This window comes from Perca fluviatilis, chromosome 15 (assembly GCF_010015445.1).
Source record: "Perca fluviatilis chromosome 15, GENO_Pfluv_1.0, whole genome shotgun sequence".
Taxonomy (NCBI): Eukaryota; Metazoa; Chordata; class Actinopteri; order Perciformes; family Percidae; genus Perca; species Perca fluviatilis.
In genome coordinates, this window is record NC_053126.1 from 21740715 (window position 1) to 21757604 (window position 16890).

Sequence of the window (16890 nt, forward strand, 5' to 3'; positions counted from 1 at the left end):
TGTGGTGTTTTTGTATGCATATGTAGTCAAAGGTAGAAGATGATGTATTAAACAATATTGTATTGTGTGCACACTTAAAATCTATTGATTTTGCATTGCATTTGTAAACAGCAGCTGATTATTTATTTTTTTATTTATATATGTGTGTGTGTATGTATGTGTGTATATATATATGTATATATATATGTATATATACATACATATATATGTATATATGTGTATATGTGTGTGTCTGTGTAAGTGCAAATATAGAATAACATAAGCTAGCACATAAGTGTATTCCAGAATGAGGGGAGCAGCAATGCAACCAAACATAATGGACGTCTTGACTATTACTGGGGTGTGTTGAGACCTATTTTTATACAGTAGATGATGGAGACCTTTACATTTATAAGGCAACAATGTGTGGTTCTGCTCATGTTTATCATCTTATTTATATATTATAATAAAAAAGAACTAGCGACGACAACAAAAACAGCGACGTGTAAAGATTAAAGGACTGCAACTAAAGATATAAGGCTTAATGTGCTGATTGTTTTCTCAATCAATCAAATGGTCAATAAAATATTGATAAATGCCCATCACAATATCCAAACCAAACCAACAACAACCAAAATATATTAAATTTCCAACCATATAAAACCGAGATACGCAACAAATTCTCAAAATTGTCAGGCTGAAACCAGAGGAAGTTTGGCATTTTTGCTTGAAAAATGACCAGTTACGAGATGTTTCCGCTCTAAACTCAATATTGACTTATTTAGTGGAAATTGACGCTTAACCTACGTCAAATAGCCACAAAACACCACTTCAAACTGCAAACGTTGACGTAGGTTGTGCTCGATGTTCTAAAAATAATACATTTTCCGACAGCACTTGAAGGCAGCCTACGTTAGCCAGCAGGCTAGCTTAACATTTTGCTAGCATCGACAAATTCGCGATGCCTCCTTATGCAGCTACAAAACACTGTTCGTTTAACGGTTCTGCTCCATGGATAAAGAAATGATGACCCCCCCTGGCTTAACACAGACTTAGCGAACTTGACAGATTGACAAATGGACGTCAATGAGTATGTTTTATCAGCGGGCAGGTCCGTGCTGGACATGGTGGAGCGGGAGTGGCAGCCCCTGTCTCCTGGCGAGCTGGAGCAGCGACTGGACCAGGCGGTGGAAGAGATCCTGGAGGCTGACCTGATAGCTAAACTTAAAACTCAGCCGCCGCCTCCTCCTCCTCCTCCTCCTCCTATATGTGTACAGTTACTGCAGAGCCAAGCTAATGTGCAGCCCCAGGTTTTACAGACGACAACATCCAGCAGTTCCCCGGAGGATGAGGTACCAGCGCCCCGAGAACTGTTGGATACTGTAGACGGTGCTGCAGTCAAGGTATCGGTCTGTCTATGGTGATCTGGTCAAACGGTGCTCACTGAGACTGCTAACTGTTCTTAAAATAAATTTACAAATCTGTCAAAGGGTGTAAGATAATTGTACTTATCTGCAGTGCAAAGTAACAATAGGATATTTTAAAGTTTTTTTTCTTTGGTACATTACTAGTTGAGGGATATGTTAGTTAGACAATCACAGAATACGGGTAGACAACAAAATCCCTCCCAAGGTTGGAGCTACAGTAGGCTATATGCATTTATATATATATATATACCACCTGCATCTCTCTCTCTCTGAACGTGTACATTTCATCACCTTAAAATCTTAAACTTTTTTATCCCACTTCAGACCAAATTTGAACATTTCTACCTTTGTCCAGTGTTTTTTTTTCTAGCTGTGCCTTGTTCTGAATGTTGATCCAATCATGAAAGTAACCAATATATTTGAGATAAATTGAGCGCTCCTCTATTTTTTCTGCTGTCACCCCTGTGAAATACTCTTTGTTGTAACCATGATAAATGGAATCACCTGAAAAACATATTAACCCTTGTGTTGTCGGACAACACAAGGATTATGTACTTCCGTTTACTTTGTTGAGAATTGCTCTCTAAACAAGGGTTAATACAGCACCTTAGTTCTTGTTTGTACAGCATTTTGGTCAGATTAAACTGTGTTTAAATGTGTTCTAGAAATCAACTTTACTTACTTACTTTACAAGAAACAGGGTTTAGAGAGCAATTCTCAACAAAGTAAAGGGAAGTACATAATCCTTGTGTTGTCCTTCGGGTCACTGGGACCCGAAGGACAACACAAGGGTTAAATCTACTGTCAGACTGATGTTGGCTACTGTAACATAATCCCCCCCCCATCAGTACATCACAGACATGCTTCAAAGCTCCAAATCCAGGGCCCGAATGGCCGGACGGGCTCGCTTGTCTTTGTCCCACACTGTCCTGCTGTCCCTCACTCTGCTCTCCGAGCGCATCAGCTACCGCTCTGTGTCCCGCCGCTTCCACCTGGAGAAAGGAAACATCCACAGGATCTTCTTTTCTTTCTGTGAGCGCATCAACACGCTGGAAGAGAGGCACATCAGGTGGCCAGTCGGTGGGTTCACAGTCTTGTTTTTGGGACATGATCATTACAATTTTGTCAGTGATTTGAGTGCAAAAAAAAAGAGTTTGAAAATAATAATGGTGTGGGTACTTCCTCTCTATTCTATAGGCAAAGAGGCTGTAGAGGCCCTTTTCCCACTTTGTAGTCGTGAGAAGGAGCAGGAGGAGCAAGAAGGTGTCCCTCAGGTCCTGGGAGTGTTGGGACACACCCGCATCCCTATCCGTTTGCCTATAGGGAAATATGATGTGGAGAGCACAGTGCCTGAGGTGAAGAGGATGAAGAAGGAGGCCCATCCTGACTCCTGGCTAAACCTTGAGCTCACATGCGACCGTAAAGGCCGGTTCCTACACTGCAGAATCAGTAAAGGATCAGACGTGGACAGAGGCGTCGCTCTGAGAGACAAACTTAAACAGCATCCTGAACTGATGCCCTCTAGCTCCTGCCTTGTGGCCAGAGCCGGTTACCCACTCACTGCTCATATTTTAACTTCATACTCAGAAAGTCACGGACCAAGAGAGGAGCTCTTCAACCAGACACTGGAGGAGCATTTTCACATCCTGGATCAGGCTGTTGCCAACCTGAGGGCCCGATTTCAAAGGCTCAGGTATCTGGATATTGGAAACTATGATCGAGCCAGAGCTGTTGTGCTGACCGCCTGTGTGTTGCACAATGTGTTTTTGGACATGGGACAAGTGGTACAAGGAGAAGTTGAGAAAGAGGTAGCCATAATCCAAGAGGGAGAGACGGAAGTAGATGAAGAGGGTGTACACAGACGGAACGTCATCTCAGATTTGTTGTTTAAAAACGTTGATTCTGGAAGCACATGATGTGATGATGTGTGGTGGGAAACTTGGGTTCCTTGATGTAAATGTACAGTTTTGTAATATAAAGGTTTATTTTAACAGTCTCTACTGTCTGCACACATAACACTCAGGGATATATTTCTTGTTAAGGCATTTACACGGTGTGTAACAGTTGTCCACTGAAAGATGTAACAGCCAATACATGTCTCTAATGTAGCATAATAAAGCATATGGGTAAGGAACACAAATAACATCCACTGAAAAGTGTCTTAACTTATGACTAGTCAGTTTTTCCAGGCTCTTAAAAAACTATGGGGTGCCCAAAGAGACATACACTTTCTATATCCAGTTCATCACTAATTTTATTTTGAAAGTGGTGACCGGAAGTGAGTGTATATTGGTTCCACTTTGACGCTGGTGTGAACATTTCCATGTTAAACTTTAAAACTGTATGTTAATACAGTAATCGGCAGCTATGCGTATCAATATATTAATGTTGATTATAGATATTAATAAAACCGAGAAAAAAATGTAATATTGCAGTTCCTCACTGTGACCACTGGAGGGCAGTGACGTTTTTTCTAATGTTCTGTCCACCGCCTCATGGCTGACAAACACAACTTTCACAAAGGTAGTATTAATTACATGGTGAAGTTAATACTGTAAGTGTATATTATTGATACATTAACACTACTAGTTTGTCTAAGAATGCTATTTTTTTACCTCTTAGGAATAATTATCAGTATAAGTATCTGTATTGTTTTCACTGAAAAATGTGAATGTGTTTTATTCCAACTGTGACTTCCCTTGAACAATGATCATAATCATGTCGTGATCATTTCAGTTGTTTATTTTTTTTTACTTTTGGGGCCAGCACAATTTTTTTTACATTATAAATAACTAGTGCAGTGATGGTAGGGTGCCTTAGTTGTGAGTAATATTTTAGTTTTTCTTACTCTGCATCAAACAATCAGTCGGTAATTCACTCTTCTCTTTTGGTATAAAAATAAGTGGTTGATTGAAATGATTACATCCATTAGGGCATCAACAGATAAGGACAAATTTGAGGAGGCACGTAATCTGCTTGCAGAATAAACAAAAGTTGCCCGGCCAGGGTGTGGTTTGTGAGTCTGTGTTTCATACAACCCATTTTCTGAACTCAGACTGGCCTATTCTTAAAACTCAGTGTAATAGTAAAAATGTGCCTACATTTTTTTTTATAAAAAACACACTCAAACTGTTTTCCTTGTGCAGTATCATAAAAGTTTTTTGGTACGAGCAAACAACACACAGAAGTTCAGATCCACTTCATGTGGCCTACTGTCCATCCTTTGACATCTGTGTGTTGTTCTTCTGAGCCAGGCTAGAGATGGCCTGGGCCAGGTTGTTAATAGCCTCTATCTTCCTCTCCTCCAGGGCTTTCTGCTGGGCCCACATGTTCATTTTCCTCTCTTGCAGCTCCATGTACAACTGTAGGACGTCCTGTGGAGGCCGGGCAGTGCAGGGAGCAGCTGTCGCAGGAGGTGTAGGTAGAATAGGGGTAAACCTCTTGCTGGCTATGGCCTTGCCCACTCTTGTGCCATTGAGCTTGGCTCTTCGCTGGGCTTCAATCTCCTCCCTGCTCTTACCCAAGATCTCGTGCATTGTCTTGAAGAACTCCCAGTGGACGCTGGCCACCCCCAGCCTCTTGGCCCTCTCAGCGTTCTTCCTGTACGTGGCCAGCATGTTTCTCCACTTGAGGTCACATTCGTACGCCTTCACAGTGACATCAGTGACCTCTGACTCCCTCAGTTTGGTATTTACTTTCTCTGCCACCATCTCCCAAAGTTTCTTTTTCTTGCATACAGGCTGGTCAAAAGCCTGGTCCATTTCAAGTCTGGTGTTGACAAGGTGCCATGTAGCCTGCAGTGTCCATATAAATTCTAGAGAAAAACAAAGGTGTATCATGTTATTGGTTGATAAATTATATTACCTTGCATTGAACCTCTTACCTGTTTTGTTTTTTAGTTAATCCATTTTATTTGACAGAGCTTGTCTGATTGAAACATATATTTGAGGTCCTAAATTACCAAACGACATATAATTCAATGAGTCACGGTTTATGAGTATAATCACTGCAATAGGCAGAGACTGCGCACTCATCAGCCCTCCTCGCTTCATGCGATGACTGGATGAAACCTGTTTAACTTAAGGTTGTAACGTTACTAACCTGCTTTGGTTTTATCGGTGTCCACGCTGGACACGACCGTTTCCTTTCCTTCTACTTCAGTACTTTGTATCACAATTGTCTCGATTACCTCCATGATGTCAAAACATTACAATAACAGTCAAAAGTTTGTCTTTATTAGCCGTGTGTATCTATCGTGGAATTTAACAACATCTCTTTTCTCGCATCGAGTAAAACGATGACTAAAACAACGTCAATTAGCAGCTTGGGACGTGTAGTCCGTTTTAGTAGCTACAAATGGGCTTTTGCGTTCTCTCGTGTACCAGGTAAACTACAATCCCTAAACGCTGCGAATCGTTCAATACACAGTACTCTTTATCACTGCCACGGGGAATGTAGTTTTTTTAAAGGAGGAAATGTACTATGGGAGGTAAAAGACAGTGAATTTTGAACTACAAATCCCAGCATATATCTAACCGGCCCACCTCTTCACTCCCTGCTCCCTCCCTCGACCGCCCCTGTTTTGTTGTTTGGCTAAAGATGGCGTTAGCGGCTAACACAGGCGATTGCATTTTGTTTCACAAAAAATATCCAGCCAGTGGTAACAAAACATTGATCAATTAGAGCTTTAATCCGTCATTTGATGTGTAAAAATGTGTTACATAGAGATAATACACGTCTGTCACGTAGAATAACGATTGTTCGGCCTTATCACGATGTAGGCCTGTTTTTAAGGGAGTGGACCGGAGCTGTTGGAACTCCATCTCCCATCAGCGAGTGCGACGTCAGGTGGTACAACTTTCCTTTTTCATGGTATCTGTAGTTTTCTGACCATACCAGAATGTTATTTTTGCTGAAACTTTGAAAAGAAATGTGAATGAACTCATTCACCAGTTGAGTTAACAAGCTAAACTTTAAAGTGAAAGGACATGTTATTTGATTTCACATGATTTCACTGGAAGCGTCCATTGATGCTCTGCAGTGTGTACAATATCTGTCTAAACTGAGAGGAAGAAAATTAAGATAATTGAACCCTGAGCCTGCCAAGCAGAGGGACCATGGCTGCATCACCTGTTCAAGGTGACTGGAAACAATCTCGAGCATCCTCCAGGGAAGGGCACACATCATCACCAGAGTCTTCTTTGACCTGGTGCTTGGCTCACCTTTCCAAACCTGGATCAGGGACTGAACATCACGGGCATGGCAAGGCTGACTCAGGCGGAAGCAGAGAAACGGACAAGAAGTCCAAAATATTTCAGTGGCGAGCCCTGGTTGCTATCCGGACACAGCACATCAAGGGTGACAAGGCTGGCATTGCCAGATTCAGAACTCAAGGCGGCCTCCGGCCCCTGTTGGACCTGCTCAAACGCACAGAGTGCTCCAGGAAAACACTGGACCTGGCTCTGAGCATCCTGGCAAACTGCTGCACTGAGCTGGAGACACGGATAGAGGTGAGATAAAATGAATAATAAAGAAGCGTTTGAACGCTCTATTTATTAAACCACCCATGCAAACTGCTTACATTTTAAATGTCTATCACCGTAGGTTCGTAAGCTTGATGGAATAAATATTGTAGGTAAGTGATCATTTACATTCTTATGAGGAATTTGATCTTATGATGACTTTTTAAACTTTTGCAATATTCTTTGGTATTTTCATAATTAATGACATGTAATCATGAAAAAATCTTGACTGTCTCAGTGGAGATCCTGAAGGAAAATGTGGCCCTGGAAACCGTACAGAACCGAGCAGCCCGAGCTTTGGGAAACTTGGCAATGGATCCAGAGAGCTCTGCACTCATCCACTCTGCTGGTAAGTCTTAAATGTCAATTTGTCTCACTGCATAATTTTTTGTTGGCAGATTTCAGCATTTAAAATAAGATGCAGCTCAAATGCTACTTGAGGGAAAATTATACTTTTGCAGTAGCAGCAGAACAGAAGTTATAATGTTGATTACCTGTTGGATAGAAAGAATAATCACTTATGGACTAATGGACAAGTCTATCAATATTTGTGGTATGGTAGTTACACTTTTACACTTTAAAGAGCCTGTGTGCAGCAGGATGTCCCTCTTACATATTCAATTTTGGAGATTAATCGATAATGAAAATCATTTTTAGTCTCTTCATAAGTCCAGATGTCAAACGTGCCTTAAATATGTCTATTCACATTACCCAAAACTTGCAGAAACTGTTAATATGATCTGTGAAATGTTTTTGTGGAGATATTATTGGTCCTCAGATTAAAAACCTTCCTCTTCCATCTCTTTATTTTATTTTTTTACAGGTGGTGTTCCTCTTCTCCTTCTTTGTGTTTCTCTTTCTTCTGGCCCGTCCTCTCCCACTGCTGCTCCACCCAAAGAGCCCTGTCCTAAACTGGAGTGCGCCCAGTCGGCTGCTCGGGCTCTCCTCTACCTCTCAGATACGCCCTCTAACCGCCTATCACTGCTCACCCAGGGGACCTTATCTTCTCTCGCCCCTCTCATCGCACCAGAATATCCCGAGGGGCTTAGGCGTGCGGCGCTCAGGACCCTCCACGAGCTGACCCGGGGCTGTGGTGTTGAATGTGCCAGGGAGGTGTCCCGTTCCGGAGTCCTCGCTCAGCTCGGTGTCATGGCTTTGGGGGAGTCTGGTAAACCTTCGGAAGAGCTGGCACTGAAAACCCTGGCGAACATGTGCTCCCAAGGCTGCCTGCGTCCTCTTGTGGGGTCACTGGGGGTTATTCAAAAGTTCACTGAGGAGGTCAAGAGGGACCCACTGAAGTCTGGAGTCTTCCTCAAGGCGCTGTGCTTGTGCTGCAAGGAGGCGGTTAACCGGGCCAAGGTGAAGGAGAGTGGTGGATTGGAGGTGCTAATTGGCTTTCTGGCTGCCCATCAGAGACATCCCCTTTCCCGATTAGTCATCCTGGCCTGCGTAGACTTTGTTTTTGATGAATCTGCTATGGAGCAGTTGCAAGAGTTAGGGCTGGTCCCTCTGCTCGTTGCCCGACTGGTAGAGCTCTCCAAAGGTGAGGAACAATCTCCTGAGAAGATGGATGTGAACCTCTCCTCCAGCATGTCTACCACTGAGCTCCTGCCCTCATCGTATTTCGACTCCTTTGACTTTCCTCCTCCTCCTGAGGGCTGCAAGAAGGAAGAAGCTGGAAAGGAGCAAGGTCTATGTTCATCAAGCTTTTTAAGTCTCAGGTATGGAAAATGAACACAGGTTTATCTATGTTCCCTGTTCATTTGATCCTACTATTTTTTATTGTTTTTCTACATGCTTATTGCTCTCTCTTCAGGTCCTGGTTGGTGTCTGAGGGATTGATATCTTCAGAGGGGGACCTGCTGGATTCCTCTGGTGTTGAAGGGGAATGGGGGAGTCTTCAGATCCCACAATCTTCTTCCCCTCAAACCTCCTCTCCAAACCCTGATTCCCTTTCATCTCTTAAAAACTCTTCTCCATCCAACTCTACTGCATCTTCCACTTCTAAAAAAGCTGCTCTGCCTTCCCCTATGTCCTCTTCGGCCCAGCCCCCACTGTCATCCTCATGTAAAATCACTGATCCGCCTCCCTCTAGTAGTCCTCAACCTTGTGCGCTCACACCGGGTTTGGGGTGTGAGCGCACTTCTTCCACTATCTCCTCTCCCAGTAAAACCCAACCAGTCTCTCCATCAAAGTTCTCATCCCCTCACAGAAGGAGGCAGCGTGCTCATTCAACAGCTTGTTTGACTAAAGTAACTCTTGATACCCCTCCTTCTGTGCCCCGCCCGATGGCTTACCATCACCCCTACCACCCTGAACCCTGGACGCCCGAGTCGCCCATCCTGCTGCTGCTGTCACGCTTCTCCCACGCCACCGACCCAAGTGCTGCTCTTATCAGCTCAGGCGTCATGTCCGGCTTGCTCTACTACCTCACCCATCACCAGGACCCGAGCGCCAGGTGCTTCCGTATGCTTTGCCGGCTGAGTTGCAACCCAAACTGTTTGCAGGCGCTGGTCCGAACCGGCTCGGTCGCACTGATTCGTCACCATCTCTGTCAGAGAGGGGGAGGATTTGAGGGAGAGGAGAGGCAGACGGACCGAGTGAAAGCCAAAGTTAAACAACTTGGTAAGATAAAAATCTTTTATCTGCAACATAGTAACTGCAGAACAGTTACAAGGCTATATTTACCCATAAACCTTGTAGCTGTTTTACAATAGCTGTTATAGCAGAATCTACAGTTCCTCATTGCCAAAGTTATACATAATTCAAATTGTTTTAATCTTGTATTATTATTATTATTATTATTATTATTATTATTATTATTATTATTATTATTATTGTTTAACTCTCTTTTGACTAGGGATGCACCTATCCAACTTTCCAGGTCCCAATACCTCAACTCAGGGTATCTGCCATTAACAACTACAGATTTGACACCAGTGCTCTCTTTTTGAATGAATGTAACTGCAGCAAAAACACTGCATTTCATAATGACATAATAAATCTTAAATATTTAATGTGGATCACTCACATCTGGCTGATCCTCGATAGTCTTAATGAGGTCAGCATGGGGGCCGATACAGATCTGGCGTATCGGATCGGTGCGTCCCTACTTCTGTCATGAATAGTACTCAAGAACCAGCTTTTATGTAATTAAACACAATATTAGATAATTTTTTATTTCATACAAGAGCAGTTTATAATTGTGCACTCTCTCTCTCTCTCTGCAGGTTTTGCTCTTCTTAACAATCTGCGTGTCCAGTGTGAGTCTGGATTTGGCTCTGGGGTTGTTGCCCATGTGATGCTGTCAGGCTCCGAGTCTGACAAGACCAACTGTGCGCTGTCTCTGCCATTAATCAGCAGGTGAGTAGTAGATCTATGGGGTGGGGGGGTTGGAGGGAATCGATACAGGATAGTATTGCTATATTTTCCGTGGCAATACTGTATCTATACACAGATGCCAAGTATCGATCTTTTATTATATACGTGTTGGTCAGTTTGTCTGCTTGACAATCCCATTTTGCAGCAATGAAATTGAAGTGAGATGAACAAACAGACAAATGTATATTTTTAGATAAAACCGATGTTGGCAAAGTTTCCTTTTGGGGACATAATTTGAAATTGGGAAAAATTTGAAGTTGGAAAAAAGGTAATAAATTGCAATATACCGTAGAATATTGCAATATGTTTAAAATTGCAATAATATTGTATCGGGACATAAGTATTGTGATGATATTGTATCGTGAGGCCTCTGGTGATTCCCAGGGCTATATGAAAATTAGCTCAGTAATCATGAGAATCTGTACATGTAATGACTGGAATGTCATAAAATGCACTCTTCTGTCTTCAATTTAGTATTAGCGATCTTAAAAATCTTATTCGTTGGTGTGATATTCTGGTTAGATAGCAGACATTTTGATTTTAAAAAAAAGAACTTTACCTGATAAAAACATTATTTCCAGAAATCTTTACATTTTACTTACACCATTACAAAGACGATCCAAAATAATGACCAGATGTGGCCATATATGAGCTTTACAAACCCTATTTGTCTCCCAACAGCAACAAGTCCCTGTTAAAGAAACTTCTTCTGGACAGCGGTGGGCTGCTCTTGGCTCTGCAGCCCCTTGGTGGCGATGATGTCGATGAAGACCCCCCCACTGAATGTAAGAAGTTGCTTTCTGATTGGTTTAATTCACCGCATTCTGGCCTGACTTCTCATCTCCACTCGCTGTTCTCCTCCCTCCTGATTGGATGCCTGTCTACCTTGATGGGTGGCATCAAAATGGAGCTTGCCAAAAAACATCTAAATCCAGTTACAACAAGGTTAGTCAGTAAAATTGACAAAGTTTCACCCCCTCCCTCAAAAAGGCCTCGCCTGGCTGACACCTGTCCTTATGCAGTCTCGAACTTTGACCTCCTTTTGCTGCTGGACGACGGGACTCAGGTCCGAGCCAACCGGGAGGCCGTGGCCGGGGTGGAGGGGACAGGCGGGGTCAGCTCTGAATACTTTTGGGCTCTGTTGAGAGGTGGATTTGGAGAAGCTAAGGGTAATGTGGAAGAAGCCATCCGCATTAAAGATGTCAGCACAGGTATGCTGCTACCAGTGCTGCATTACCTGCATGGATGTCGCTTCACCAAGGACACAGAAACAACAAGGGAAAGTGATGAAGGAGAGAGGGGAGGGCAGTGTCAGATCTTGGACAAAGTGGTCCTTGAAGGATTAGGGATCTGCCAAAAAGAGAGAGAGAATAACTCAACAGAAGACTTTGCTTTCCAGAAAACAGCTTTAGGTGAGATGATGATTGGAGCGTGCAGATTCTTGGTGACTGAGCTGCAGAGAGAGTTGGAGGATCTCTGTGCGTCTCTTCTCCTATCCTGCTTCACCAAGACTGCTAGTCGAGCGGCCTCAGGTTCCACAGTGGAAAAGGCTGAAAATGCTGCATCTAAAATGGACCAAGAATGCATCTGGTCTGCCGAGGAGAACCTGGCTAATCGGACATCCGAGTTAGAGTTGACGGGTTTTGAAGTGCAAACAGAAAATATACCAGGACAGACGAAGAAAACAAACACTTCCCGGCACCAGACAGAAATAAATAAAACCTCATTAGCTGTAACAGTTCCAAAGGCCAGCAAAGGACTCGATACAATCAAAAGTGCAACTCCAGTTTCCAAGTCAAGCTGTGCGTCAGTGGTGGACAAATCACTGGATCCAGAAGAGCTGAGGTTAAGACCAAAGAACTTGAAAAGTTCAGCACAGCGTTTGAAATCAGCAGCTCAGGGCTTATCCTCAGTAGCCAGTGCAGGAGGTGGGGCCCTGGCTGCTCTCCTACCCCAGGTGTACTGGTTTTCCCAGCGGTACAGCTACCCAGCACTGGGTCGGGCCTGCTTGTCTCTGCTGCTGGGCTGTCAGGACTGCCCCCGGCCCTTCTTGACCTCCTCCCTTGCTGGGGATTGCCTTCGCAGACTTGCCAGAGAGGCGGACTGTATAGAGACACTGAAAAAGGATCTACTAAGTCTGACCACCACAGCTCTGAGCTGAGCGAGGGAAATAGTGGAGTGGTTGGTAGTATCAATTCAGAGGGCACAGATTAAGTGAGAGCGACTATGGGGCTTGGTAGAAGCTTCTAGAAAAGTTGGCATTGTGTTAATTTTATCAAATGTCTGAAAAGTACAAGTGCAGGCTACACAACAGCATGATTACCTGAAAAACTGCTGTATGAATTTCTTGAGCACACTTGAGAACAAAACTGGCTGTTGATTTATTTTCATAAACTGGAAGCATACATTTCAATTTAGTTTTGATGTAATCTGATATAAACTGTAGCCCGTCCCAGCATGACATAATTGTATCATAATTTACTAATGACATTTTTGGATAGTGATTTTTTTTTTTTTTTTGGTAAAAAGTTTAAGAAAGAAGTCCGTAATGTCATAATAGCTGGAAGTACTGGAATTATCAGGGTTGGTCTAGAAGCCAGTTGTTTATTTTGTACATAAAGATAATATGGATTAGTGGATATACACTGTATAAACTCCAACTGTCCCATATAAATTTATGCCACTGAATATATTGTTGGAACATCACTGTGTGTGTGTGTGTGTGTGTGTGTGTGTGTGTGTGTGTGTGTGTGTGTGTGTGTGTGTGTGTGTGTGTGTGTGTGTGTGTGTGTGGTTGTGTGTTGTGTGGTCTCAAGAGGATGAAACGTGATGACTTTGGTGATCCCCTGACATTTCATTTAGTGCCACCTACAAGTCAAATGATCCACGTGTCCAACAACTCTAATGCTACTAAATATTAGCATTTTAAAGAATAAGGCTGGCAATGTTCTTTATTTTTCTTAATGTCAGCCAACAGCATTAAAAAAAACAACAACCAAGTGTTAGTCCGTTTCTTAACACTTTACTTCCCTACCTTGTTTGTGGCTCTCAGACTCTAGCCCAGGAGTTCCTATTGAAGACTTAAATCTTGGAAAAAAATAGGCCATGGTTATATAGTTAAATTTTTCAGAAAAAGCCAAATAATACAGCTGGACACTGTATTTTTTAGCAAATATTTCTCAAACAGGAGTAAGTAGTGCATTTGTTAGTGGCCTATTTTCAGTGGTGAGTTAATATACATTAGTGCTCTAGTGAGTATTTGGTCTAGCAGGTATATGTGACTGTCAAAACGGTGCAACAGTGTGGCTCATTGATGTTTGTTTTTTTAATAGTTTTTGGACAACAATGGAGCCACGGCACAGATTAATAAGATATATCAGGCTTTGGCACAGACAATACGTATTAGAAGGATTAGTTCATTGATGGTTTTGGTCTTTTTATGGGATTTTTTTTGACAAGTGACATCTAAAATATTACCGGCCTTGTTTTAATCATTTAAAGTCCATATGGGCAGGATTTGAACAATTCTGACTTTGCCAACCCCTAGTGCTAGTATATAAAAAGACACCATAAGAGACGGCAGTGCATTCTGCTGTAACACTTAAAATAGTTGAACATGGTCTAGATAATAAGATGTAAAAACACATTTTGATATAAGTCTTGAGGCTTGATTAAATAAAGCACCACTCTAAATCAAACAAAAAATAATGGCACTAATTGTAATACAGCACAAAGTGGATTTATTCTTGTCTGGGTGCACCGCTTGATGGCGGTGCTGCTTGGCCCCTCGGTCAGTATAATTAAGCCAAGTACACTGCAGACTGAAGTTTTAAATAAGCAGCATAACACAGCTGAGAAATGTGACCGATCTTCTCAGTGATGGGAGCCCTCAAAGCCATCAGGCAGAGGGTTGGTGTGAGAGTTGTGGAACAGAGAGTGGTTTCCATCGCCCCACGGGAATTTCTGGAAGGAGACATAAACGTATAAGTAAAGGCAACAACGGGAACAACCACTGATATTCATCCCATAACATTTCTGTTTTGGCGTAGGGATGGTGTTATGTAAATCCCGGTGCAGGCTGTTTGAGACTCACCTTGGTGCGGATGCGCAAGTGAGGAAATGGCACAAATTCAGGCTGCTCATGCGAGTGCGCCTGCATCTTCATGTAGGCATTGGCTATGCAGACACCAACACCAGGAAGGGCCAACACAAAGGTCAGTATCTTCCAGGTCCTCGCTGTGGAAAACACAACCAGTGAAAATACATGACTAAAGCAGTAAATAAGGTATGGGGGCAATGGAAAACTAACATAGCAGCTGTTTCTCTACATCAGTAATAAAGTAGAATTCCTGATCATTTGCCATTGATCATGAATGTGCAGGACAGCTGCCAGCTCTGCAGACATTTCAGTTAATGTTCAACAAAAGGCTCCAACTGTATGTGACTCAGAGGTGCAGTTGCATGCAGAAGCTTTGAATCTGGAGGCTTTGATGCATTTTGGTTGTATTTGTTTCGATAGGGAAAGTAAAGACACACTGACCTCCTCCCTCATGGCTTGAATGTGACGCAGCAGCAAGCACCCGTCGAGCGACCAAGGCAGCTGGAGACACAGACATCTGTAGAGGTAGAGCGGAAGAAAAAAAAAAAAGATTGAGAAACATTTGCAGTATATTTTAATGTTATGCCCCAGACAAAATTACCCAGTTTATTCTCTTAATTATTTTAATGCGAAGGGAGCCTTCATAGGCTTCACATAGAGCCAAAAAACATGTAACACATGTTGAAATAAATATAATAACTGAAGAGAACCTCTACACAGCCATTTCAATGTATATTTCACATATATAAAGTTATGTACAGAATTAATAACTCATCTGTCATATGACACTATAAACACACAAGAAACCCTCTATAAACTATAAAACAGCAGGCAGTTGAGGCTGGGCCTACTAGTGTTGCTGTGTATTAAGAGTGGTAGTAACCCTAATAAAAGATCTTGCAAAAACTTACTGTTCTTCAGGCAGACAATATCCAATAGGCTTTATTATCCTCTTTATTTTTCTGGTGAAGCCGTTGTTTGTTTTATTTTCTTCTCCTTCCTGCTTGTTTGTCCTTCAGTCTGTCCTGGGTTAAACTCTGTGTGTCAGACTCCTCCCTATTTCAATCTGTCCATGCGCCAAGAAACTTAGTTTATATTTGGGCAAGTGCAAAGGCTGGCTGATATGTGACGAGAAGGAACAGGATAGGGGAGGAGGTGCGCTGGTGGTGCACAGGACTTTCAGCCTGCATTAAAAAGACTAAAATAAGGGCTGAGGGCTGATTAATCCTTATTTATGGCCCACATTATATATATATTTTTTATATAAACAGTGTGTTAACTTTTAATATAGTTTCAGTTGGAGAGCATAGCACACATGGTTCAGTTGTGGGTCACAAGTGGAGAATAATCTGTTTATTTACATTTTTAATGTATAAATCACCTATTATTGTAAGTCCTATTTGGTCTTTCTTGCCTGAAGATTAGATGAACATTGATATCCTGTAGTGAAATCATATCCATAGTGAAATATTGAAGCCAATAAGGCCCATATTAATACCTCTAAGATCAGTCCTGTAGGATTTACATATTCTGTGCAAAAAGTCCTTAAATAAAAGTTTTATTTAAAATTGTAAATCCTTTACAGGCCTCTCGGTTAAGTAAATATATATATATATATATATATATATATATATATATATATATATATATATATATATATATATATATATATATATATTATAAGTAAGGTAAGATTTACTGCCTGTATAACCTTTAAAATAAATGTTGTGTAATACATTTGGGTTTTAGCTTATTAACCTGCACAGAGCCTGTATGTTCAGTAGTGTTCAATTTGAAAAACACAGTCAGTTTGACAACATTTAAAATGTAAAATAAATAAATTAAATGTGATATAAAATGCTAAATTTACAGTTTGGCAAAACTAAGGTTTTCATACTCTTTTTGAATTCATTATTTCTATATTCCACTCTCCGTTGAGTGTCAATTCTGGATATTAGTAATGCCTTTGTCGTCTATGTCTGGGCGGCTTCAGGCTGTAGTGCAAACTGCAGCCTGTGCCAGCAGTGATGTCAGTCAGTCATGAAAGTAGCCAGTCTGAATGTCTCGCACGTGTTATTGTGGGCAGAGGCTAAATACCATCTCAGTTTGAAGACTCTGTGCACAGACATGTATTGGCAGGTAGACACGGAGGTTTACATGTGCTGCAAGTGCGCAGCTGGACTCCAGTCCCTCCAACCTGCAGATATGTTATTAAGGTCATTGCTCCAATGCCTGCATATACATAGTCTATATAAGGTGGGACCTAATTTTAACATGTATCTTTAAGCAAGAATTCAATTAGAAATTACAAATGAGATGTATGCAATATGGACGTTTCCAAACCCAGTTAGTCTTATGTGATACTTCTATTGCGTTTTAGTCATGTTAGCGACGTGACTCTAAGGATGGTAAAGTAGGTCTGTCAGTCGGTCCACCACTTGATCCAGATTGAAATATTTCTATCTGAAATTTTGTAACTTTG

The 16890-nt window shown here is 41.9% G+C and overlaps 4 protein-coding genes across 4 annotated transcripts; 2 read left to right on the plus strand and 2 right to left on the minus strand.

The window, feature by feature from the left end:
• The first annotated feature begins 241 nt into the window (after positions 1 to 241).
• On the plus strand, positions 242 to 3549 carry LOC120575104. Its single transcript, XM_039825724.1, has 3 exons — positions 242 to 1382; positions 2255 to 2486; positions 2604 to 3549. Exons 1-3 carry the CDS (start codon positions 1056 to 1058, stop codon positions 3320 to 3322), a joined length of 1278 nt encoding a protein of 425 aa, XP_039681658.1. The 5' UTR covers positions 242 to 1055; the 3' UTR covers positions 3323 to 3549.
• Positions 3372 to 5712, minus strand: si:dkey-66i24.7. Its single transcript, XM_039825725.1, has 2 exons — positions 5508 to 5712; positions 3372 to 5220 (listed from the first exon to the last, which is right to left on the minus strand). The coding sequence occupies exons 1-2, from the start codon at positions 5599 to 5601 to the stop codon at positions 4616 to 4618; spliced, it is 699 nt and encodes a 232-aa protein (XP_039681659.1). The 5' UTR covers positions 5602 to 5712; the 3' UTR covers positions 3372 to 4615.
• Positions 5713 to 5753: 41 nt separating this feature from the next.
• On the plus strand, positions 5754 to 12997 carry armc5 (armadillo repeat containing 5). The gene is made up of 7 exons (XM_039825723.1): positions 5754 to 6916; positions 7011 to 7041; positions 7167 to 7277; positions 7752 to 8649; positions 8745 to 9553; positions 10159 to 10291; positions 10991 to 12997. Exons 1-7 carry the CDS (start codon positions 6524 to 6526, stop codon positions 12468 to 12470), a joined length of 3855 nt encoding a protein of 1284 aa, XP_039681657.1. The 5' UTR covers positions 5754 to 6523; the 3' UTR covers positions 12471 to 12997.
• A 1029-nt stretch (positions 12998 to 14026) lies between these two features.
• On the minus strand, positions 14027 to 15477 carry LOC120575106 (cytochrome c oxidase subunit 6A, mitochondrial). Its single transcript, XM_039825726.1, has 4 exons — positions 15320 to 15477; positions 14850 to 14925; positions 14403 to 14545; positions 14027 to 14272 (listed from the first exon to the last, which is right to left on the minus strand). The coding sequence occupies exons 2-4, from the start codon at positions 14923 to 14925 to the stop codon at positions 14183 to 14185; spliced, it is 309 nt and encodes a 102-aa protein (XP_039681660.1). The 5' UTR covers positions 15320 to 15477; the 3' UTR covers positions 14027 to 14182.
• Positions 15478 to 16890: the final 1413 nt, after the last annotated feature.

Bases quoted from the DNA above. Each gene is read 5' to 3' on its own strand.
- armc5 (XM_039825723.1), top strand. From the start codon at position 6,524: ATGGCTGCATCACCTGTTCAAGGTGACTGGAAACAATCTCGAGCATCC. The intron at 7,042-7,166 runs GTAAGTGATCAT...TGACTGTCTCAG, and splicing joins TGATGGAATAAATATTGTAG to TGGAGATCCTGAAGGAAAAT. The intron at 9,554-10,158 runs GTAAGATAAAAA...CTCTCTCTGCAG, and splicing joins AGCCAAAGTTAAACAACTTG to GTTTTGCTCTTCTTAACAAT.
- LOC120575104 (XM_039825724.1), top strand. From the start codon at position 1,056: ATGGACGTCAATGAGTATGTTTTATCAGCGGGCAGGTCCGTGCTGGAC. The intron at 1,383-2,254 runs GTATCGGTCTGT...CCCCCCCATCAG, and splicing joins TAGACGGTGCTGCAGTCAAG to TACATCACAGACATGCTTCA. The intron at 2,487-2,603 runs GTGGGTTCACAG...TCTATTCTATAG, and splicing joins GCACATCAGGTGGCCAGTCG to GCAAAGAGGCTGTAGAGGCC.
- si:dkey-66i24.7 (XM_039825725.1), bottom strand. From the start codon at position 5,601: ATGGAGGTAATCGAGACAATTGTGATACAAAGTACTGAAGTAGAAGGA. The intron at 5,221-5,507 runs GTTAGTAACGTT...GTTTTTCTCTAG, and splicing joins CACCGATAAAACCAAAGCAG to AATTTATATGGACACTGCAG.
- LOC120575106 (XM_039825726.1), bottom strand. From the start codon at position 14,925: ATGTCTGTGTCTCCAGCTGCCTTGGTCGCTCGACGGGTGCTTGCTGCT. The intron at 14,546-14,849 runs GTCAGTGTGTCT...TGTTTTCCACAG, and splicing joins TTCAAGCCATGAGGGAGGAG to CGAGGACCTGGAAGATACTG. The intron at 14,273-14,402 runs GTGAGTCTCAAA...GTCTCCTTCCAG, and splicing joins ACTTGCGCATCCGCACCAAG to AAATTCCCGTGGGGCGATGG.